The 24,526-nt window shown below is 48.2% G+C and overlaps 1 protein-coding gene across 6 annotated transcripts in view; it reads right to left on the bottom strand.

Annotated features, from left to right (window-relative positions):
• Nucleotides 1–15,307: 15,307 nt before the first annotated feature.
• nlgn2a (neuroligin 2a) overlaps nucleotides 15,308–24,526 on the bottom strand; it is a 92,783-nt gene continuing 83,564 nt past the window's right edge. For all 6 annotated transcript variants that reach the window (XM_061234619.1, XM_061234618.1, XM_061234622.1 and 3 more), the window contains 5 exons: nucleotides 22,122–22,307; nucleotides 18,752–19,017; nucleotides 17,993–18,152; nucleotides 16,556–16,922; nucleotides 15,308–16,139 (listed from right to left, as the gene is read on the bottom strand). In XM_061234619.1, coding sequence (XP_061090603.1) covers nucleotides 15,308–16,139; nucleotides 16,556–16,922; nucleotides 17,993–18,152; nucleotides 18,752–19,017; nucleotides 22,122–22,307 — 1,811 coding nt within the window. The remainder of the gene's footprint in view (nucleotides 16,140–16,555; nucleotides 16,923–17,992; nucleotides 18,153–18,751; nucleotides 19,018–22,121; nucleotides 22,308–24,526) is intronic.

Below are 24,526 nucleotides of genomic sequence, written 5' to 3' on the forward strand. Positions count from 1 at the left end.
CGTAAAATCCAGCTATTACCAGCTTGAAATACCAGCGACCAGCTGTTTCAAAACATAGCTTGAGCTAGTCAAACCATGTTGAGTATAGAGCTTGTCTAACTGGTCAACCAGCTACCAGCTTTTTCAAAACCTAGCTCGAGCTGTTTTTAACACTTAAACACTAACCACAACTGGTCAAAGGTCACCACTAATGCAAAAAGTGACATTAACATGACATTTTAACATGACTATGTTTATTTCCGTTTGCTGACAAAAGCAGGAATGAATGTCTGTGTAGTGCTCATGAAGAAATTATGCAGCTTTTATGAAGGACCGTTCATAGATAGTGTTGCCAAAAATATACACGGTCTACGAATGCCCACAACATAGAGCCTGTACATCACGCGTGTGCTCAACACGCCAGAGGTGACACCCACCAGCCCACCAGCCCCTCACGGGGTGGACGGGATCCGCCGCCTCCTCCTCTTGAAGGAGTTTTCCGACACGCAGTCCTTGTGGAAGAGAGCCAGGCTGCGCTCGGCGTTGGTCTGGTTCCTCAGCACGTTCTCCAGGGTCTTGAGCGGCACCTCCAGGACGCCGTGCCCCAGCGGGTCGTTGGGCCCGTAGGCGGCGTGGGAGGGGAACATGTAGCGCACGCCGTAGGGCGAGTTCCGGTCGAAACGCGGGCAGCAGTAGGCCGACCACAGGTACCTGGGCACGGCCAGGCGGTCCGCGTTGTCGCGACGGATCGTCGCCCCGGAGACGGCCACGCCCGTCACCACGTAGGACGGGCCGCGGCAGAAGTTGTTGAGCCTCTTCCGCACCGCGTCCAGGTAGGGGGTCCAGGACCGCTCCAGGAAGGAGGTGACGAGCGGCACCACGTTGGTCAGGGTGTAGGTGGAGGCCTTGTCCTGGTTGTCGGCCTGGTGCTGGTCGGGGTTCAGGGGGCAGCGCTGGTAGGCGGTGGCGTCGGTGAAGTCCTGCAGGACCACCTGGCTCTCCTCCAGCAGGGGGTCCGGCTCGTCGTCGGGGGGCAGAACCTTCATGTTGCCCCCCTCCTCCTCAGAGACCAGCTGCAGGGGCAGGGAGAGGGGGTATTGGGGGGAGGAGTGAGGGGACATGTCAGTTGATTGCGAAAGGCAGGAACAGTGCTGGATTGTGTCATTGTTTAAATTACTTTAACGTCCCTTTGCGATCGAATCGGCATCACACCCAAAGAAAAGGAACAGTTCTGATTGGTTCAGTTACTTTCCTGCATGCGGCAGGATAATGGCCAGGGTCGGGTTAATGAGCCTGAATAACAAGCCCAGCCATTTTGTGAATATAGCAAGAGATGATCTGGGGTGTGTCTGTGTGTGTGTATGTGTATTTATGTATATGTGTGTGTGTGTGCTCGTGTGTGTGTGGGCGCATGTCTGTCTGTGTGTGTGTCTGTGTGTGTGTGTGTGTGTGTGTCTACACTGACATTGGAGCAAGCCGCAGCAGTACCTGGGGCTCGTACATCCAGGGCGTGTCGACCCTCCTCAGCCCGTCGGACTTCTTGAAGGTGTAGGCGGAGTAGACGGGCAGGCGCAGGGCGCGGTCGTAGAGTGTGGCGTAGCGCGGCTGGTCGCCGTAGCGCTGGCAGATCCTCCTCAGGCTGGCCCCCCGCAGGCCCGCGGGAGGGGTGCGCTTGTACAGGAACTGGCTGCACTCCCCGAACGTGTCCCCCACTGTGGCCCGCGCCAGCCCGACCCCCGTCAGCAGGAGGGGGAGCAGGAGGAGGCGCAGGGGGGAGCCGCCTGGCGGGGGCATCCGGGCGAAGGAGGCGACGGCTCGCACTGCAGCGCGGTATCGCCACGGCGACCGGGGGATGACGGACAGCAGCGGCCACAGGTGCGGAATGGCACCGAGGTGCCGGAACTCTTCCTGTATGCAAAGTGGCTGGGCTCGTGATTGGCTGAGGGGCTGGAGTGCCTGACCAATCGGGATCGGTTGGCACCCTGAGATAAGAACCCAGTAAAGTCAACAGTGGGGCTTCTGCCCAGCCGTGTCCATGGTTACGCTGTTTGCTGGGCGGTGACGGTCAGCGTGCTTATCGTGCACACGGCTGCCTCTGCCACGGATGACCATGGAAGTGTTTGGGTTTGCTTTGCAGCACTCAGGCCTTGGTTACTCTTCACACCCAGGACAGCAGCAACAAAAAACTCCCTCTCAGAAACTCAGGGGGCTAAATGCCACACAAATGCCACGAGATAAAAAAAATAGAACAGTTCCATTTTCGTTTTATTTTCAGCGTATTGATTTCCTCCCAATAGAATGTCAAAAATTCAACAGCATGGAAGAAGAGGTTACAGAAGAAGCATAATACTGTGTACAATGTATCAGATACATTTCCCCTCGAAAAGACACCCACAATACCAGCAACTCCATCAGACACCAGTGAAGGAGACCTGAATAGGCACTACAGCCCCCAGAAACCCAAGGTAAAGTGGCCCTGCAAGTCTGGAGTTGTTTTTACAGTCAGTTGTTAGAACTAAATATGAACAGCATCTCAAGTTGCATTGGCGTTTGCCTTCCCTTTCTTACCAAAGTGGCACCTTTCTCATTTTCTTTCAATGTCGTTTACCGTAAATGCAGTCAGCATATGCAGAGGTTGTGGGAGAGAAGTTACTTCCTGTTTTCTCTCCTTTGTGCATCATTCACCAGTATAAAAGTGCCATTCAGTGAAGGATGGGTTTGTGAAGTAGTTATCATTTTATTGTTCATCACCAACATCATTCATCCTAATTTTTTCTACTTTGGTCAAACAATGTGTTTGGACTTTGGGCTATGGAGGTGACATACTGCCATCTAGTGGTGAATACTGAATAATGCAAGCAAATAAACTGATAATTGCTTTCTTATGCTCTGATGCTCATTCTCTAAGGCTGGGGTCTCAGACTCAAGTCCTGGAGGGCCTTGGTGCCTGCTGGCTTTTGTTGTGTTTCAGCTCAAGTGATTGTTATTGACTGGCTGGAGTCTACATACCAGATTCTCAAGACATTTTTAATTGGCCGCTGAATGAAAACCACAAATACCTGCATTCCCAGCAGGGCCGGAGTTTTGACATTCAGGAAGGCGAGTCTGACTGCACTGAGAGGGTGCGTTGCTCTCCCTGGCACTCTCCCACAGGGCAGGCGGGGAGACAGAGTGTCAGGAAGGCCCTGATGGTGCTGGCACCGAGCTGGCTGGTGAGGGCTTCAGTGAGGTCACCAATGACACGCTAGCGTCGGCATGGAAACCTGGAGAAGACCCGCACACTGTGTGCCAATGTGTTTATGGAGAGCAAGGTGCAGGGCCTTCCACTGACTGCAGTAGAGTGGCCAGACTTGACCAGGGCCCTGTTTCACCAAGCAGGAGTACTGAGTTAGCTGGATAATGAGAGTCGTCCCAAATCTGCATTTGTGTGTGTGTACATTAGAGGTAAAAGGTAAAAAGGGCTGGTCCCAGTTTTACTCAGCACAGTTATCCAGCTAACTCAGTTTTACTCAGCACAGTTATCCAGCTAACTCAGTAATCCTGCTTTGTGATACACTCTCCAGGTCATCAGCATGAGACTCAAGGTTACTGGGAGGTGGGTCTGGATGGTGTGTGGACCATCCACAGTTAAAGGGACCCCACCCACCCGCCTGCTGTTCTCTACACACTCTCAGCCTGCTGAGGAAGAAGCTGATGAAGAAGAGCACATCTTGGACCACACACCCTGCTCCACATGTATTCTGCGAACAGCTCACGAGGTGCCAGGCCCAACTGCCGGAAAACCACCAGTTCATGCTGTCCGACCCAACCCAGACTGGCTCACTTGGCAGTCAGAGTGTCTTATAACTTCCTTTCAAATTATATTAATTATACAAGAATAATATCTTATTCTTATTACGGTACATTACTGCACGCTGAACTCTTCATTAGTTCTCCAGGACTTGTGTTTTTTTTTTTTTGGATTAACAAGCAATTTGCAATCTTCTCAACTTTTAAAAGAATAAGCGGTGATAATTGCTGCTGGCTCCTGCTCATCAGTTCGTGCCTTATTGTAGTGCCGTCTCCTTTGCACTTTTAATAGGGAACATTAATTATCACAAGAGATCGGATTACACTAATGTTATTACTGCAATGAGTTAGGAGATTGGTTTTTAACATCAGCTTTAAAAAAAAAAAAGATTGTCTGAAATTATTTCCCGTGAAAGCAGAGCTTCCAAATCTGATTAAATTAAGAATAAACAAATCAGTAACTAATGTATGCAAATTGGTAAAAGGATAGAAACCAGGTTGAGGGGGGGGGGGGGGGTGTTTGCGGTGTTCTGTCTGGAATGGAGTCACTCCTGGGGTCCTGCAGTGAAGTCTACAGTCCTCCTGAAGCGCCTACGCAGGAACGCTACTGAAAGAGGAAGAAATGACCACAGTACGAGGCTATGGACGTGGCAGCACACCAAGTCTAAATTGGAAAAAAAGGAGATGTCACTTCATAAAGGGAATTTTATTTTTGGCCATGGCTAATACGGTTTGTAGCATCTTGAGGTGGCGTTTAAATTTGGTGCGCTGCCAGTTCAATCGCGTCGGGCCGCGTGTTTTTCCTCATTGATTAGTTTTCTTCATGGCAGAGCACCCAGGCAGCAGGCGTTGTGAGGAAACGCACCTGTTACCAACTCCCCGAAGAGGCCAGGACTATATTTACATTCTGCATTCAACACTCGCTCTTATCCACAGCTACTTAGACCGATTATAGTTTTACAGAAATCCACTCACACGGCTGCATATTTCAGCGTAAATACATTGCTCAAGGGCACGGTACCGTAGCTGTGGATCAACCCCGTGACCTTTCCGCTACGAGCCCGCTTGCCTAATCATTACGTTACACTTAAGCCCCCCTGTATCGCTATAGACCTATTCGCCTTCTAAACAGAGACCACAAATTGTTTTCAGCAATCAGAGCTAATAGGCATCTCAAAATTGCATCACGAGTAACGGCCACAGGTAGAGAGCAGGTGGCGGTTTCATTCTGGACAGATAACCTGTAGCGCGGTGGTTAAGGTGCACGGCTGGGACCCGCGCGTTCGGTTCTTCAATCCCCCAGTGTAGCCACAATAAAATCTGCACAGCTGTTGGGCACTTGAGCAAGGCCCTTAACCCCACATTGCTCCAGGGGGGGATTGTCCCCTGCTTAATCAACTGTAAGTCGCTTCGGATAAAAAGCGTCAGATAAAAAGCATGCAATGTCATGTTTTAAATAGCGCGAACTGAAAACCAGCCAATAACATCAGATGGGAGAGGGGGGCTTTTGATAAGTTTCTTGGCCGCTCATTTTTGAACTCTGCAAAAAAAAAAATAGGATTTCATTGAAAGTTCATTTGATGGCTGCGGGCTACATAAACCTCCTAATACAGTGCTAAAAGTGGACGGAACACAGCGAGATGCATTTAATATGCAGCATCTAGAAGCAGCTACCAAGTGGTCCCCTAAGCTCACTTAAATTTCCTCATTCAATCCACAAAATTATTTCCCTGCATTAATAAGTAGACAAAAATAGCATGGGTTCAGGGTATACTCTGCATGCAAATAAGTTATGAAATGATGGTTATCAGTGATATGGTTGCAAATTAAAATGTAATGAAAATTACATCCTTCCAGTGGAATCTGAAAACAAAAAAATAAAAACAATTAGGAATTAACATTCCAAGGAAATTGGGGAAATCTTTAAATTGTACATTTTCCATTAGACAATAAAATAAGACAAAACTTAAATATGTGGAAATTACAAAGAATAGATATGACAGATATATACTATCTGCTTTGTTTCCTATTTCCAGGAAAAAAAAACTGCCCTTACCCATTCCAAAAAAAAGTGTCGGACAGGATGTTCCGTTACGTTTCTGCATTGGGGAAACCAAGAATAAAAATCACATTAAATTATGTACGGCAAAGAGAGGACTTGGTTTCCCCAACTTACAACCATATTACTACTCAGCTCATTTAAGCCCTTTTACAGCTATGCGCAGTGAAAGTATTGTACGAGGCGTCTCATTGAGAAATGATCCTTTTCAAAGGGACCTCACCGGGGCCTTCGTACATACGGCCAGCTGTTTGACGACGATGGTCGAAAGCCGTTTAATCGACTCAGCAATTCATGGATTTCCAGGTTGGAATCTTAACAGCAAGTAAATGCAACAAAATGAGTGGAGCTACACCCATTAGTAAAATGGACAATTAAAATACACAATGTGGAGTGAAAAAGGAGCGTCCTTGCCAAATTAGTGAAATATTTCAGACAGATTAAATTGGCAAGAATACTGCTACTACAACTGAACAGAGTGATCTAAGAATGGCAACAGATGTGGCAATGCTCGCTGTGTGTGTCTGTGTGTGTGTGTGTGTGTGTGTCTGTGTATGTGTGTATGTGTGTGTGTGTGTATGTGTGTGTGTGTGTGTGTGTGTGTGTGTGTGTTTGTGGGTGCGTGTGTGTGTGTGTGTGTGCATTTGTGTGTGTGTGTGTGTGTGTGTATGTGTGTGTGTGTGTGTGTGTTTGTTTGTGTGTGTGTGTGTGTGTGTATGTGTGTGTGTGTATGTGTGTGTGAGTGTGTGTGTGTGTGTGTTTGTGTGTGTGGGTGTGCATGTGCGTTTAGTGTGTGGGAGTGTGTGTAGTGAGTGTGCATGTATGCATGGTGTATGTGTGAGTGGGTGTGCATGTGTGCATGTGGTGTGTGTGTGGGTGTTGTGTGTGTACAGTGCGTGTGTGTTCAGAAACATAATTCAACATATTGGAGAGAGAATGCAGGGAAAAGCCTGCTCCTGTACTTCAGTGCATCACAAAGACAAACTATCAGAAAGTAATGATGGCACACTGCAGGAGCAGCAGTGGAGATAAATTGTGAAATCTCACGCACATATTTGGTCATGCTTGGTGCTAAACACATTTCCATAAATTATATATCAAAGTAAGATTCAAGAAAAAATGTCAAGGCTAAAAAAGCAAATAGTCTTGAAGCTATTAAAATTAATCAAGACTTGGGTACCCCCAATTTGATAGACACCAGGCAAGCAGAAGGTAACGAGCACATTCTGCATTCTGGAAGAGGATGATAACGGGGTGGAACAAAATGACAACATGCTCAACGGGCGGGAGAATACCAGGCTCTCCGGTTAAGACCCAACTGCTTCCTGACATCACATTTAGAGTGTTCATGTGTGGCCACAACATATGGAGACCCACAAAGAGGGGCACGTAATTTGGCGTCCAGGTGTTAAATTTAAAAGTATCAAAGACAGAAAGACACTCTGTCTCCTTTGGCTGAATGCCTCAGCAGATTACCGCAGGGTTTAATTGAGGTTCTTACATTTTTAAAAGGGATTAATAAAGCAGATTATACAAGACATTTAAGGTTAAATTCTGTCAGCAGAACAATGGATTAAAGGTGGAATTCAGTGACAGGTATATTTTTCACTGATATCAGTGACTGCGGTTTCCATGCAGTGAGTTGTTAATGACTGGAACAGCTTGTCAGGTCTTCCGAGGCCTACTCTCTACAGAATAGATGTGTTTTAATCCTTTCAACAGACACAGTAAATTGGACCCACTTATGATTGTGAAGTGATTCAAATAAGATAACCCTAAAGTTTCAATCCAATATTGAAATATGTTAATATTACACTGTGGTTTCAGGGTGGCTGCTTTGTAATTCTTGTGAAAATAAAAATGAATTAAGGTACACACTGGGGATATTCTCCCGGAACACTTCCCAACAATACCGGCTGCCCATACCCAAATAATCTAGATTTGATTAGCAAAAAAATGAAAGAAGAATTTCCCTCCGGAATATTCCAAAGCAAGGTCACTTTAGTTTACACTGCCTATTAATAGACATCTGATAAAAACACATTTTCTGACATGAAATCAACATATTCATAAAGAAATGTGCGGAAATAGCCATGGAGGATTCGGGGGAATTTCTACAATCAAAGCTGTTAGCTGTTAGCATACCCCAAGGGGAGTTAGCTGTTAGCATACCCCAAATCTCCTCACCTGAAGAGGAAGAAATGTTGTGTGGGCTAATTTATAACTAAATTATAAATTATAAATTAATAACTGGAGATCCCACAAGACCTCTCCATTCCACAACCTTGGGCGACTGTGTCTCCCCCACTTGAATGGGAGGCCTTTATCAAAATGGCTGCCTTACTGGGCCCTCAGTGGTGGACTGATCCTGGACAGCTCTGCCTCCTGAGCCTACTGCAGATGCCCCTCTCACCCCAGGTCCCCTGCACTCTTTTCGCTTAACTGAGGTTATTACGCTATTTTTTTTACAATGTTCCCTGTTTTCTTTTTCATTTTGGATAATAGGAATTGTTTAGTCGACTTACATTTAGTGCTTTAGTGATGTCGCATACACACTGGTCTGGGAATGTTGTCAGCCTGGTCTGGCACTTAATGCAGTTGCGTTCTCTTGCACCTGCTCTAGATAAGAGGGTCTGAATGGATGTAATGCAATGTCATTTATTAATGTGAAAAAACTAAAAGCTTTTGGTTGTGTGTGATTATTAAGTAATTTGACTGAACTGGTCAGAAAGTACATTAAATGTAACTATGGACATACTGTATGCATAAAGCATCGTATAAGAAAATCTCCTCAACTATTTATTGCACTATTCTTTCACCATGAATTCCCTTATAGACTCCTTCTCCGTCAAAGGATAAAGCTACAGGAAATGTACTTCATTTGAACGATAACTCATTCAGTTTCAGCTGCTGCTTGTTATGAGACACAAATCAGTTTGAAAATGCTGGGGAGCAACCTGTCCAAAATGCCTTCAGGTCTGCAGGTCCCCCTCACACAGAGACCCTTTTTTAATATGCGCTATAACATGGACGAAAACCATGTTTACAGAGCTGCCACGAAGCTGTATGCTCACTGTCAGTGTCTTTGTTAGCCTGCTCTCTCACAAACCTGCCTGGCCTTGGCTCTCAATAAATCACATGGATTTTATCGTCAAACTTTGTTCCAAAAGTTGAGGAAAGATCTTGTGGTGCTGAGCCCTTTAATTATAGATAGGGACCGTGAAAGAAACAAGAGTGATGAAAAATTCACTCCACCAGGTGTACCTCCATTCATCCCACCGCCACAAATCACAGGCGGAGAGGAGCGGAGAACACGCCGCAGTTAACCGGGCTCTTTGAGCGCTCAAACGCTGCTCGGGCCAGAGCCCGGCCCCTGCGGAGGAAACAGAGTGCTTACTCATAACCGCCGCGCGCCGTGCCAAAGCCGGGCGCCGCAGAGCTGCCTGAACGCTGCCTGAACGTTGCCTGAACGCTGCCTGAACGCTGCCTGAACGCTGCCTGAATGCTGCCTGAACGCTGCCTGAACGCTGCCAGCGCTGGGGGGCAGGGCCTGGTGGCACACGCGGGCCCCCGCGCTTCCACACCGTTTGTCTTGGGTCAAACGCCCCGCCAGGAGTCGCCTGGTACCGAGGTCCGCTGCGCGATGGTTTACACGCCGGGAGAGAAGGAGACGGCGTCGACAAGAGATTTCACGCTTCGGCACGGAGAACTCCGTTTCACTTCCAGAAGCACCTCCACCTGGACGGGGAAAGGGTACAGTCTAAAGCGCTCATCGCCTTGGCTCCATAAGGAACTCTGTTATACAAGGTGCTTTATGTAACCCTCTATGGTAAATGTGGAAAAAGCTCACAGATTTAACCATTTTTCCCGACAAAGAACCATCGAGCTAGATGAAACTCCTCATATGGAGAGGCCCTTCCTCCTGAGAGTGTGCCTATCCCGCACAGCACACAGGTACGAAGTTCGCAAACCGTCTGAAGAAAAAGCGAAAAGAAAATTTCAGTTAAAACATCCAATCAACGCTGACAAAGTAGACAGATACCCTAGAACATATTTTACACCTGTCGGAATGAATAAATCGGCTTCAGTTTGTAAAGTTCGGCGTACTTGCACTTTTGAAAGGAAAAACAAGCCGGTAAAATGGAGGAAAGGATCCAATAACGGAAGAAAGGGCTGGAGTCGGCCATCTGGCTATGAATATCTTTAATTTTCCCCAGATCAGAATCACAGCGTACAGTGTGTAGTAACTCCTAAATTAAACAGAAATATCGTCATCACCTTTTTTTTTTTTTTTTTTTACTTTACTTTTTTAATCGTTATTTTTTAAATCCATTATTAACATTTTTTTCATCATCTCAAGTCTTGGGTTTCTGAATTCAACAAAGAAAGTAAAAATTAAAACAACAGGTGCAAAGCTCTTTGGCGACCGAGAGAGTAGCGGATGCACGGGCGGATCTGTCCCGCGGTGCTGGATGTGTGCTTGGGCGTGTCCTGACTGACGGACACCATCGTATGACAGAAAGATCTATTCACCTCTCTCCCCCCCCCCCCCCCCCCTTTACTTTATCCCCTACGTATGACACTCTCTTTCTATTCTCCAGTTCTGTTTGGAGAATGCCATAAATAAGTCTCCAATTATGAAAAACAAAGCTTGGCTGTTTGTCGCTCAGATAGTGGTAGATAATAAGATATAGGATATTGTACCACATATATACGTGGTACAATCTGGGCCAGTTACACAAGGTTTTAAAAAAATGAGTAGAGAGAGATGTAGGAAAATATTTAAAATTTCTGTTACACTGTTCTGGCAATAAATAGAGGTACATTTATTTTATTCTTTTTTTAGTGTTGATTAATTTCTAAGAATTTCTAAGAATAAATTTTGTGTTGCATTCACACACGTTCAGTCATACCTGCGTGCACACATGCACACACACACACACACACACACACACATGCACGCAAACACACACACACACACACGCGCACACACACACACACACGCATGCAGTTTCACCCTCCTACTCCAGGGGGGGCTGATTTCTCGAGCCTCAGATTTGTATCCACCCCATCGGTAAGGCAAGCTCAGGTACGGTGGCCTAAAACCAAAAAACCTCAGAAACATCCGAACGCAGGGCTGTGAGCGACAGGTCAGGGTGACAGACAGGAATATGAACAGTCCCTGAACACACGCACACACAACCATTCAAATATGAGACAGCGAGAACCACTCAAAAGACTGCCTCAAGTTTCCATTACATCGAGCCTTCCTGCACATGCCTATATGGTTAGTGTGTCAGTATAGTACATGGTTTGACAAATATTTGATTTTCCCTTTAAACTGTTTACTGTCTCAATACCAATGAATCATATCCTGCACGTGCCACAGAATGTAAAGGATTCATAGAATTAAAATTCACAGAAAAATGCGGATTTGTGCACCTTCATGAATTCACAAAATGATACAAAAGGAAACAGCAACAACATTGACAACTGAAGTCCACAGTGAACAAACGAGCTGACAGCCACTACTGAACTTGCACCTGTTGTCTTTTGTCACAAAGTAAGCATTTTGTCATTCACTCGGAAAAAACAAACAAGAAACTGATATTTACAAATAGTTACTTTTGCCTGTTTGTTCTTAACACTTAAAAAATGTACAGTTGAACATTTCTCTCACGCTTTCTTCGATCCGTTCTTAATCGAGTCTCCACTCTGGATTGCAGCTCTGACAGAAGAAAAAGGCTAGTCACAAGTTGCCGTCATGGCGCCCTCTAGTGTGTAAGCGTACAAAAGAGACGGGGAACTGAACTGAAAGGAAAGGAAAGTGGCCTCCGTCGCTGTTCTCTTCCGTTTATTTTTGTCGGTTTCGTTTTTTTTGTCCTTTTTTTTTAGTTCCGTGTTTTTATTTCCGGTATGCAGCGTTAATTTGCTCCCGTGTGCGAAGGAGTCTCGCGCGGGTCGACAGACCCGGTGCTGAGCGGGACGACCGCTCCCTCCCGCCGCTTGTCCCATCGGTCGCCGTGGTCGCCGTAAGTGTCACCAGGCTCTCGTTTTACAGTCCCGCCTGTATGTCACCCAGGTCCAGAGCCTCTGCATTTCTGCGCTTTCAGTTTATAAATCCACGAACCTGGCCTCCTCCAGCCTTTGTGGCTCCGGGGCCCTCGCAGTCTTTCTGTGTTACATTGTGCAGCTGAAAGAATCCCTCTCGTATGATGACCCGCCCTCCCACCTGTGACCCCTGACCCCTGACCCCTCAATATGCACCAAGGAAAAAAAGGAAATAATTTCAAGCAAAACAAGCAAATACAATGTTGTGGCCATCGATACCGTTACAGGCATTCAGAAGAGTGCGGTACGCATGTACCTGTCCGTGCTCCCGCTCCCTGTCAAAACCCCAGTGCTCGCCCCCCAACACCCAGCCACGGAGGTGGCCAAGTACAGCCGTCTGAAAAACTCCACTTTCAAGAGCAAACACCGCAAACAGGAAGTTTGTAGAGATGCCGCATTCTCTGACCTTTGACCCTGTTCCCTTACTTTATTAATAAAGCAAAGCCAACCCTTCACCCCAAAACACTCTCCCATATCACTTTGCTGGCATCTTGACCAGGCTGGCCATCGGAACCTGCATAACCTGCCATTCACAGTCCAGCTATGGAATACACCGGGGGGTACAAGGGTTCAGAGGAGAGCTTTAGGGTACAGAGGAGAGCTTTAGGGTACAGAGGAGTGTCGTAGGGTACAGAAAAGAGCTTTATGGTATAAAGGAGAGCTTCAGGGTACAGAGGAGAGCTTTAGGGTACAGAAGAGAGCTTTAGGGTACAGAGAAGAGCTTTATGGTACAGAGCAGTGTTGTAGGTTACAGTGGAGAGCTTTAGGGTATAGAGGACAGTTTACATTATACAGGGTGACACATGAACAAAATCAGAAAAACAGAAGCATGGTTGTGGGCTGGTTTAAAAAAAGTTGTGAGTTTAAAATTGTGATTCTATTTTCTTGGTGTAGGCTCTTTGACAATTTTTCCCTCCCAATTTTCTTTTAGTTAAGGTGTAAGATGCGACAAACAAGACTTACGAGCACAGCGGCCCTAAATCAAAGGCTTGTTTACGGGAGCGGAAGAGTGATGGAAAAGCAGGTTGCTTTATGGAAGCAGCCTGAGGAATGTTATTCTGGAGTCTGTTTCTGCAGCAGGGAGACGGAGCTCACAGACCTGAGGCCTGACTCTCTCTGCAGTCTAATTACCCACAATCACACACACACACACACTCACACACGCACACTCACATACACACAGCACACGCGCATGCACACAAGCAGCACACACACACACATACGCAGCACACGCACATGCTCACAAACACGCATGCACTCATACACACACACACAATCACATACATGCATACACGCTCACACACACACACACGCACTCACACATGCACACACACATATGAACTCAGACACACACATGCACATACACACACATACACACACACATGCTCACATACATACACACACATGCCCGCACACATACACATACACGCACACATGCTCACATACACACACACACACACACACACGCTCACATACAAGCACACCTGCTCACATGCACAGATACACACGCACACATGTGCACACACACACACACTCACACACGCACACTCACACACACTATCATCAAACAGAATATGCATGTACTGAAATTAGATGCTGGTGCTCATACTGACCAGAATGCCAGAATGTGTGGTCTTTACTTTAGCTGCTGTTAATTACAGGGATGCATTGTGAGTCTCCACATCAGAATAACTCAAGCTTGAACCTTCAGCACAGGCATAGTCTGAGACCCAACGAGAGAGAGCCAGGCTTTGTCCTCTGCATGCCAGAGCGAATCTCCGGTGATATTTTCACAGAAATATTAGAAAAAGAAAAAGAAAAAATCCTGGGATCTGGAAAGTTCTGGAAGCTGGAACTATGGTCTTTGATCTGTAGTTTCTGACTCCCTGAACTAACAGACTGTTCCTCACACAATGTTCTGTAGTCCTAAGTCTGGTCTTGTGCCCTGAAAGTAGGTGGAAAAATAAGAAGAAATATTTTATATAGGGGTTAAAATCCCAAAATTCAGACATGATGGCAGCAAAGTGATCTACCACATATTTTAGAGTAATGGAGAGGGTTGCATGCTTTCATATATTAGAGAAGTCCTAGAAGCGTCCTTCTAGTGCAACAGACACACAGTATGGATGAAGTAGAAAGAATGCCATTTCCTTTATTGTCATTTTTGTTTTATGTTTCATTTTGTGATCTTGAAATATCTCCAGAAAAAAACCTCCCCATTGAAAAAGAGAAGTTTCTATGATGCGCCTGAAGTTTGGTTGAGATGTTCCCTTTTTTATAAACCACTGCTATGGAAAGAAATAAAAAAACCCAGTAAAAAGAGCAAACAAGCAGTTTAGGAAAAAAAACAGCTTTCCTCCCTGGTGTCCTCCTCACTTCATTTTGTCATTTTGTAAAATATTTCATGCATAGTTCCCCGCAGGACAAACCATCTATATTCAATATATCTATAAGAAAAAAAAGAAAAAACAGCAACAATCAAAACAATGTAGAAAAGAAGAAGTTGGGCACTTTTTGATAACTGCTTGTGTACGGCTCTATACTGTCGTCGACGTAGCTAACTCTGTTCCATTCCCTGCCCGGGCCGAGGAACCCGCGGTACTTGGCACCAAGAATGCTGGTAGAAAGAAGATTCCAGAATATCAACATATTTCACGTTGTCTTCATAAGTAAAAAGAACCAAGAGATAAAGAGATAAAGCGAGAAAGGCAAAAAAAAAAAAGAAAAAAAGGGGGAGATGGAGGAGATGAGGTTATAGTAAAGAGACAAATGGAAGTCTAGCACGGTGTGTAAGGAGAAAGAGAAAGAGGGAGAGAGAGAGTAAGAGAGCAAACATGAGTAATGAGGGCTGGAAACGATGCAGGGGTGAAGGAGCTGTTCTGAAAGGGAGCACAGCAAAGAGAACTCTGGGAGCCAGAGAAACAACGGAGACAGGTGCCATAAAGTGGAATTTAGGGTGGGGTCAAGTTCATGTCACACACCAGAAAAAGAAGTATATATATTGGTATATAAAAACGTCACCCCCGCGGGCTCAGACCTGTCTGAAACGCTGGCTCACCACACTGTACCCAGCTCTCTCTGAAGAGAACAGACCAGAAGAAGAGGTGCAGGAATTAAAAAATGACAGAAGAAGAAGAATAATAATAATACGAAGAAGATGGTGGGCATTGTCAGATTGGGTTATGCAAGGAGGAGAAGAGGACCCCTTGTGTGTTTTCAGAAAAAGAAAAGGAAAAAAGAAACTGTTCTGTTGTGTCTCTGCTGAGCACCAGCAGGGGGCGCTGCTGGCGTTTTGGGTTGACTGACAGCTGAGGGGGGCGTGGCATCTGGAGTTTTGAAGAGAGAAAGGTCCTCCCCTCGGGTGCTCCACTATACGCGGGTGGTGGAGTGGGGGTGGGGCAGGGTGTTGTTGTGGCCGGGGGTGGGGGCGGGGTAGGTGTTGAAGGCGTGGAGGGGCTGCATGCCGGTGATGGTGCTGGGGATCATGGTGATGGTGTTGGGGGTCATGAGCGGCACGTCGTCGGGGGCCCGGCGCAGGGCCAGCGTGTAGTCGGGCGGGCAGGCGGGCCGCAGGATCTCGTGCGGACGCAGGGGCTCCATGTCGTGGTGCGCGTCGTGCTCCGAGTGCTTCATCTGCAGCGACATCAGCTCCTCCTCCTGGCTGTGCGCCAGGTCGTTGGCCGGGCTGCGCTGGGGCGAGAGCCGGCGCCGGAGCTCGTGCCGCTTGTCCCGCTTGTAGTAGAGCGCGGCGAAGGCCAGGATGTTGAGGAAGAGGAGGGAGGCGCCCACCGCCACCGTCACACTCAGCTCCGTCGAGTAGTCCCGCGTGTTGCCCGGGAAGTGCAGGATGGCCGGCCGGTCGGAGCCCTCGGGGTCGGGGTCCGGGGGGAAGGTGGGCATGGGGTGGCGGGTGGGTCGCGGGCCCGGGCCCTTCCAGGGGGGCGGGCGCGGGGTGTCCGGGGCGGGCAGGCGGGTGGTGGTGGAGCTCAGGTACTCCTCGTGGAGGCTGTGGAGGTGCGGCACCAGCTCCAGCCAGAAGGCCACCTTGTTGGCGCGGTAGTTATCTCGAACCCGGGGCTTCAGCCCGATGTGCAGGTACTGCTTGTCCTTGGAGTTGAACTTGGTCCAGATGACCTCCTCGAAGCGGTTGGGCTTGGTGTGGATGAACTTGGTGTCCTGTGGGACCGGCAGGTTTGGGTCCCTGGAGGACACAACCAACAACCCAATTGAGGGAGACAACATGGACATTACGGAAGACCAATCAACCCAGTATCTAGGCAGCCACAAAGGTTGTAAGGACATATTATAAGAAAAAGCCAGAGCTGGTACTGTTGTTCAATAACTCTGCTGGATGGAGTTTTTTTACACTGTAAGCAACTCTGGATCAGATTTTATTCAAATACATCACTATTTTGGATTCAATTGCTTTCCTATGCTTATCGGAACCTATTAAATATTCTTAAAAAGTGCAAGCCCTGCCTTCTGGTCCTCTTGTTTTGGCTCAATTGCACCTGGCAAGACCAACCCGAGCACTGAAAATCATTTGAATCCAAACCAGCGATGCACTCGACCCGGGTCTGCTCCGCATTAAAACACGCGCACCGCGGCGGAACTCACCCGGTCTTGGCGAAGTTGGTCCAGTAGGTCATGACCACGGCGCTGAGCATGACGTCGTTCTTGGAGAAGTTGCAGGGGAAGAGGTCGGTGGCGCCCACCATGGGGATGCCGAAGACGTAGGGGATCTCGTCCCCGTGTGCCGCGTCCGCCCACTCGGGCCGCGTCTCCGTCTGGCAGTGGTGGTAGAAGGTGTAGAAGTACACGGGCGACTGGAACTCGGCGTGCAGCTTGGCCGTGGCCACCGCCGGCGCCACCCACTGGTGGTCCGTGAAGAGCGCCAGCAGGGTCTTCCGCCTCATCTCCCCGTTGTCGCGGTCCGCCCAGTCCGTGTACATGAACTTGATGGTCTCCCGGAGGATGTCCTTTCCTACAAAGAGAGAGAGAGAGAGAGAGAGAAAGGACTCATTCCAGTCGCTTATCTTACAGTATCCTTCCCTGTCGCCTCATTCCTTGCCTGACCCGGAAATCGATTGAAGAAGGTGTGCCATCTTTAAGGGAATTCCAATCTGCTAGATGTTCCTTCAAGGACCGAGGTGCCAGGAGCAAGGCTCTAGAAATCTCCCAAAGATTTCTAGAGCAAGAAAACATGAGTGCAACCATTGCGCAAGTATTTTTACGGAAGTATGATGTATAAATGGCCAACCTGTGGATCCACCACTCCCCATCTGCAACGCATCTGCCATGTCTGTAACTGACGTTGCTTCAAGCTTGGTATTCCGTTTACCTTTTCACGTTTTCGTCCTTTCCTCGCCCAATAAGCGAGGAAAGGAGCTGGTGAAACAAGTGAGGAGGAGTGGAATGAGCCCAAAGAGTGGGGAGAGGATGAAGCAGGTGAAGCAGGTGAAGCAAGTGAAGCAGGTGTTTCAGCCTAGGGGCGACATGGCTCAGGCAGTAAGAGCAGTCGTCTGGCAGTCGGAGGGTTGCCGGTTCGATCCCCCGCCCGGGCTGTGTCGAAGTGTGCCTGAGCAAGACACCTAACCCCCAAATGCTCCTGACGAGCTGGTCGGTGCCTTGCATGGCAGCCAACCGCCGTCGGTGTGTGAGTGTGTGTATGAATGGGTGAATGAGAAGCATCAATTGTACAGCGCTTTTGCCAACCATTTACCATTTAGCCTCATCGCTGTACAGTACACTGTATCCACAATTACTCTGTGGAAACACCGTGTTCCTGTCTGGTGAGAAGATTACACAAAATAGACTGAAATCTGTCCCTAGCAGATTCTGAGCAGTCGGCCAGTATCGCTCCTCCAAACCCGGCCGCGTGAGACTTGCACAGATACACGGGCTCCAGACGGCGACCAATCAGGAGGCTTTCCGTAGTGACATAACGTCTGACCTTTCGGTATAAATACCAGGCGGCGTAACCGCGACAGAAGGGGCTGTGGACGGTCTGTCAGCGGCAGGGCTCGGCAGAGGCGGGCGAGGCCTTCCGCTCACCTTCAGGGTAGCCGTAGAGGTTGTCCACGAAGTTGGAGATGGTGTAGTCGAACGCGGCCGCGGATATCCCTTCCTCGCTCTCCGAACCGCTGTCGTCCACAAACTTCAGCCCCTCCCCCTGATTCACGCCAATCAGGATGTCGTAGTTCAGGAACTCCCCCTGGTTGGGACGGTGTTTAAATGTAGATTAAAATGGGGGGGGGGGGAATTCTCATTTGACTTGAGCAGAAAAAATCGACCAGAGCAAGCACACCACTTTCTAATTTCAGATTCAGACATATTTCAGATAAATGTAAAAAAGATGACTGCTTAAATGTTTTAAAAATACTTTCAGAGACACGATTTGCAAGTAAAAAAATATAAAATATTTGTGCAGGAAAAGTAATCAAATAAAACATGTCAAAGAGAGGAAAATAAAAGTATAAGTAGTTTTTAAATAATAGCCGAACAGCAACAGATTAGCATAGATATTCCCCGACTGGCACAACTAGGATTTAAGGACAAACATCTCCAGAATGATTTACAAAAACAATATGACTCATGGAACACAAGCAAACAAATAAAACCCCAATGAAATTGAAAACACCAGCCTCTCCATGCAAAAAAAAAAGAAGCATTTTCAAAGTATTCAAAAAAACTTGTTTGAACACTAATGCTAAATAACAGAATGTGGTATGTTGGCACATTTCCAGAGACCCAGACATGGCTGACAGAAGGGTGGGAAAGAGAGACAGACAGAGCGCAGAGCAGATGTTGGACCTGCTGCATGAGGATCTCCGGGTCGTCCGGGACCACGTCGCCGTCCACCACGGGCCCGAAGGCGATGTGGTACCGGGCGGGCTGGATGTCCTGGTCCACCAGCTCACGGAAGTTCTTCCTCCGGAGGCACTCCACCAGGTCCACCGTCTCGCTGAAGCTGCAGCCCACCTTGCGGGCCAGAATCTGCGTGTACTTCAGGGGCTGGTAGTTGACGGACCAGCTGGAGATGGCGGAGCCGCTCTGGGCGATGGCCCTCTGGAACAGGCCTAAAAGCAGGACGGGAACCGGGAGGCCGCAAAAGCCGTGAGATCCCCAAGGTCGTTCCCAAGGTCGTTCTCAAGGTCGTACCCAAGGTTGCAAACATTCGAGGCATCCGAGGGACTGTCTGCAAATGTCCACCGCTTCTCTTCACGAGAAATCACTATTTACAGTCGTTACATACACTGATGACCTAATGACCCCTTAAGACAAAAAAACACCAACAAAAAAATCCACATAATGGATTCTCTCATCTCCAAATTATGGCTCACCACAAAACCATCTAGTTCTTAATCACCTTATTTGTGCCTACCCGGACCAATTTTAAATGAACTTCATCTGCCCTGCAGGCTCCAGGAGCGTGATGGCGTGGAGACAGATCAATATAGATATGAATTTAATTACAAACATAATTATGAGCCAGGCAAAACTTCATAATCAAGATTGAATTTGGAATTCCAGGAGCAACCTTAATAAATCATGTCCCCCTCACGCCTGAGACGGAGGACATGTTGTGGGTGAAAAAGGTCCGGGGGGGGGCTCCACAGGTGCAGCTCCATGGAATGAACCAGGGATAAATCAGGATTAATCAGGGAATTAAAGTGGATGAATACCTGGGAATTAAAATGTGTTTGCTTGTGGCGGGTGCATGTGTGCGTATGTGCCTGCTTGTATTTGTGTGTGTATGTGAGTGCCTGTGTGTTGGAGATGTGTTTTTGTGTGTGTGGAATGTGTATCTGTGTATTTGTGTGTGTGTGTGTCTGTGTGTGTGCATGGAGGGTGTGTGTGTGTGTCTGTGTGTATGGAGGGGGTGTGTGTATGTCTGTATGTATGTGCGTGTGTATGGGGTTTGTGTGTGTGTGTGTGTATGGGGTGTATATGTGTGTATGTGTGTGTATGGGGTGTGTATGTGTGTGTGTATGTGTATGCGGTGTGTGTGTGTGTATGCGGTGTGTGTATGTGTGTGTATGGGGTGTATATGTGTGTGTGTATGTGTGTGTGTGTGTGTGTATGGGGTGTATATGTGTGTGTGTGTATGTGTGTGTATGCGGTGTGTGTGTGTGTGTACGCGGTGTGTGTGCGTGTATGTATGGGGTGTATATGTGTGTGTGTGTATGTGTGTGTGTGTGTGTGTGTGGGGGGTGTATGTGTGTGTATACTGTGTGTGTGTGTGTGTGTGTGTATGGGGTGTATATGTGTGTGTGTATATATGTGTGTATGGGGGGTGTATGTGTGTTTGCGGTGTGTGTGTGTGTGTATGGGGTGTATATGTGTGTGTGTGTATGTGTGTGTATGCGGTGTGTGTGTGTGTGTACGCGGTGTGTGTGCGTGTATGTATGGGGTGTATATGTGTGTGTGTGTGTAGGTATGTGTGAGAGTCCTGGGGAGTGCAGTGACAGTACTGGGGTGTTAAGGAGGTTTGGGTTTTCCACGTCTCCCTCCGCAGAAAGCCTCTCTCCGTGCTGCAGCTTATTAATGCAGCCCTCACCTCGCCGTCTTTCCGGCACATTCTCCGGTTAATAATTAAACACCAACGCAAACCTTTCCCTGAGAAATCAATTAGGAGTGCTCAGCTGCTGCTAGCCTGTCCTGCGTCCTTCTCTTACATCCTCTCTCAAACACAGGAGAGGCGGAGATAGAGACTGAGAGAGAGAGAGAGATAGAGACAGAGAGAGAGAGAGATAGAGACTGAGAGACACTGAAAGAGATTGAGAGAGAGAGGGATAGAGACACTGAAAGAGATTGAGAGAGAGGGATAGAGACAGAGATAGAGACTGAGAGAGAGATCAAGAGAGAGAGGGATAGATACAGAGATAGAGACTGAGAGAAAGAGACACTGAGATCAAGAGAGAGGGATAGAGACGAAAAGAAAGAGAGACACCGAGAGAGATCAAGCGAGAGGGATAGAGACAGAAATAGAGACTGAGAGAGATCGAGAGAGAGGGATAGAGACTGAGAGAGAGAGAGGGACTGAGAGAAAAATAACTGAGACAGAAAGAGATAAAAAAAAGCCCACCGATGTTCTCTCCCCTTTAAAGAGGCCTGTTTATCTCTCGCTCTTCTGTCCTTCTATCGGCCTTCCTACCTCCCTGTTCATCGATTCACCTATTTGTCTCCCCGCTCACCCCTCCCTTTTGTCGTTCTCCGTTTTAATAACGCTCTGTAATGGTCTTCCCCCCTCACTTCTCCACTGTGCGCACATTTGTCTAAATGTGTCCTGTCTCAGCGTAATGTTCCGTACATCCAACCCCACCGGCGAGGGGGCGGCGGAGCGAACGGGGGTGAAAGAGGGTGATTTAATCAGGAAATGGAGGTCCTTTCATACCTGTGGCCCCGGGGCCGGGGGGGAAGCTGCCCGGCCGGGAGAATCGATGTTAGATGATGATGGAGATAACGATGACGATGAGAACAACGACTCTGACAAGAGACAGTCGGGTGATGGACAGGAGAGAGTTAACACGCACACACTGTAGAGAGGTTAAGATCAGAGACCAGAGGCTGACATGACATGAAACTTAGATACACACACACACACACACACACACACACACAGACGCACACACATGCATGCACACACATGCACATTCACACACACACACACACACAAACACACACACAGACAAACACACACACACACACACACACACACACACACACAGACAACACGCACATACCCACACACACAGACGCACACACATGCATGCACACACATACACATGCACATTCACACACACACACACACACACACACACAAACACACACACAGACAAACACACACACACACACACACAGACAACACGCACACACCCACACACACACACAGACAGACACACACACACACACACACACAAACACACCCAACACAAATAGTTAGAACAGAGACTGAAGCTTCATTATATAGATCACGCCCTGCTCTTTGGAAAATGGAGAAAATGACATTTTTCTGAAAGCTGTAATGAGTGACTTCCTGCTAATATTTCCATTTCTAGCTGTCACTGATTTCTCCGGGTTCAGCGTCTCGCGGTGCCTGCAGCTCTTCTGACTGCCGACCGGCGTCCCTACGGAGCGGGCTAAACGCGCGCCGCAGACCCCCCCCGCTCCGCACGCTCACCCTCGGAATGATGGGACAGGATGAGGAGGTTGACGCAGGAGGCCCCCGCCCCCGAGCCGAAGATGGTGATCCTCTCCGGGTCGCCCCCGAAATGGCCGATGTTCTCGTTGAGCCAGCGCAGGGCCTGGATCTGGTCCAGCAGGCCGTAGTTCCCCTTGGCTGACTGGTCCCCCGTGCTGAGAAAACCTGCAGGGGGAGGGGGGGGGTCGGGTGGGGTGGCAGAGGGAGAGGGCGGGGGGGGGGGGGGGGGGGATTTGAGGAGATGCGGGAGGGGCGTGGGTGTGGGTAAAGGGGGGTCGTTTGAGGAGGAGAAGGGAGGGGAGTGAGAATTGAGGGGAGAGGAGAGAGGGAGAGGCAGAGAAGAGAAAGATAGGCACAGGGGGTGAGTCCAGTAGATATTAACCAGGAGCACACTGTCTGAGGCTGTGTAACTGCTCTGATAAAGGTTCTGTAGTTTTGCACTAAATCAAATTTAATTGAATTCAGTTGGAAGAAAGAAGGAGTGAGAGGCTTTCACTCGCTTTCCAAAGGATTTATTCATTTAGTTGTTCATTTATTGCCACAAAGATCGTTAGCCAATCAACTAATAAAGCAGTGTGGCATTAGATGAAAACGCTTAATCATTGCAGGATCCCATTTGGAAAGAGCAGAGTAAGAGTGTGTGATGGAGTAAGAGTGTGTGATGGAGTAAGAGTGTGTGAGGTGGAGTAAGAGTGTGTGATGGAGTAAGAGTGTGTGATGGAGTAAGAGTGTGTGAGGTGGAGTAAGAGTGTGTGATGGAGTAAGAGTGTGTGATGGAGTAAGAGTGTGTGAGGTGGAGTAAGAGTGTGTGATGGAGTAAGAGTGTGTGATGGAGTAAGAGTGTGTGAGGTGGAGTAAGAGTGTGAGAGGTGGAGTAAGAGTGTGTGATGGAGTAAGAGTGTGTGAGGTGGAGTAAGAGTGTGTGATGGAGTAAGAGTGTGTGAGGTGGAGTAAGAGTGTGTGAGGTGGAGTAAGAGTGTGTGATGGAGTAAGAGTGTGTGATGGAGTAAGAGTGTGTGAGGTGGAGTAAGAGTGTGTGAGGTGGAGTAAGAGTGTGTGAGGTGGAGTAAGAGTGTGAGATGGGAGGTGGAGTAAGAGTGTGTGATGGAGTAAGAGTGTGTGAGGTGGAGTAAGAGTGTGAGATGGGAGGTGGAGTAAGAGTGTGTGAGGTAGAGTAAGAGTGTGTGATGGAGTAAGAGTGTGTGAGGTGGAGTAAGAGTGTGTGATGGAGTAAGAGTGTGTGAGGTGGAGTAAGAGTGTGAGATGGGAGGTGGAGTAAGAGTGTGAGGTGAGAGGTTGAGTAAGAGTGTGAGATGGGAGGTGGAGTAAGAGTGTGAGAGGTGGAGTAACAGTGTGTGAGGTGGAGTATCAGTGTGAGAGATGGAGCAAGAGTGTGTGAGATGGAGTGGGAGTCTCTGGGCCCACTGTACAGATGAATTGTTTCATCTGCCTCCAAGACACCAGCGCCTGGCTGCAGAACAGGAGTCTGCTGATCAAAGCTGCGCACACACACACACACACACACACACACACACATACACACGCACACACAGCCTCAACACATTCTTACACACACACACAGCCTCAGTGCATTCTTATACACACGCACACACAGCTTCAATGCATTCTTACACACACACACACACACACACACAGACTGATAAACGCACACACACACTCACACACACTCTCAAGAGGCACGCGTGAGAGACTGCATTCATCCGCCATCTGTACTCCAGCGACACTGCGGCGTGTCTGACGTCACCTCCTCCCCCACCAGTCCCATGCGACGTCTCTCCGTCTCTGAGCTGTCACTCAAACAGGCACGGTGAGCCGATACACCAGCTCACAGGCCAGCGGGAGGACAGGGGAACCGCACAACCGCACAACCACACAACCACACAACCACACAACAGTCCTCTGGGCATCCCCGCAGCACCTCTCACAAGGCTGGCTCAGTCATCCCGCACACACGACTGCAGCGCACCGCAACGGCACGGACATTCGGGAGAATGTTAGAATAAATACATTCCACTGCCCTCTTTTAAATAATGTACTGCAATATCTGATCAGGGCAGATACTCGTGTCTGTGTGTGTGCGTGTAAGACAAGTGTGTGTGTGTGTGTGTGTGTAAGACAAGTGTGTGTGTGCGTGTGTGTATGTAAGACAAGTGTGTGTGTGTGTGTGTGTGTGTGTATGTAAGGCGAGTGTGTGTGTGTGTGTGTATGTAAGGCGAGTGAGTGTGTGTGTGTGTATGTAAGACAAGTGAGTGTGTGTGTGTGTGTGTGTGTATGTAAGACAAGTGTGTGTGTGTCTGTGTGTATGTAAGGCGAGTGAGTGTGTGTGTGTGTATGTAAGACAAGTGTGTGTGTGTGTGTGTGTG

The sequence above is a fragment of the Conger conger genome, chromosome 3, assembly GCF_963514075.1.
Source record: "Conger conger chromosome 3, fConCon1.1, whole genome shotgun sequence".
In the NCBI taxonomy this organism is placed as follows: domain Eukaryota; kingdom Metazoa; phylum Chordata; class Actinopteri; order Anguilliformes; family Congridae; genus Conger; species Conger conger.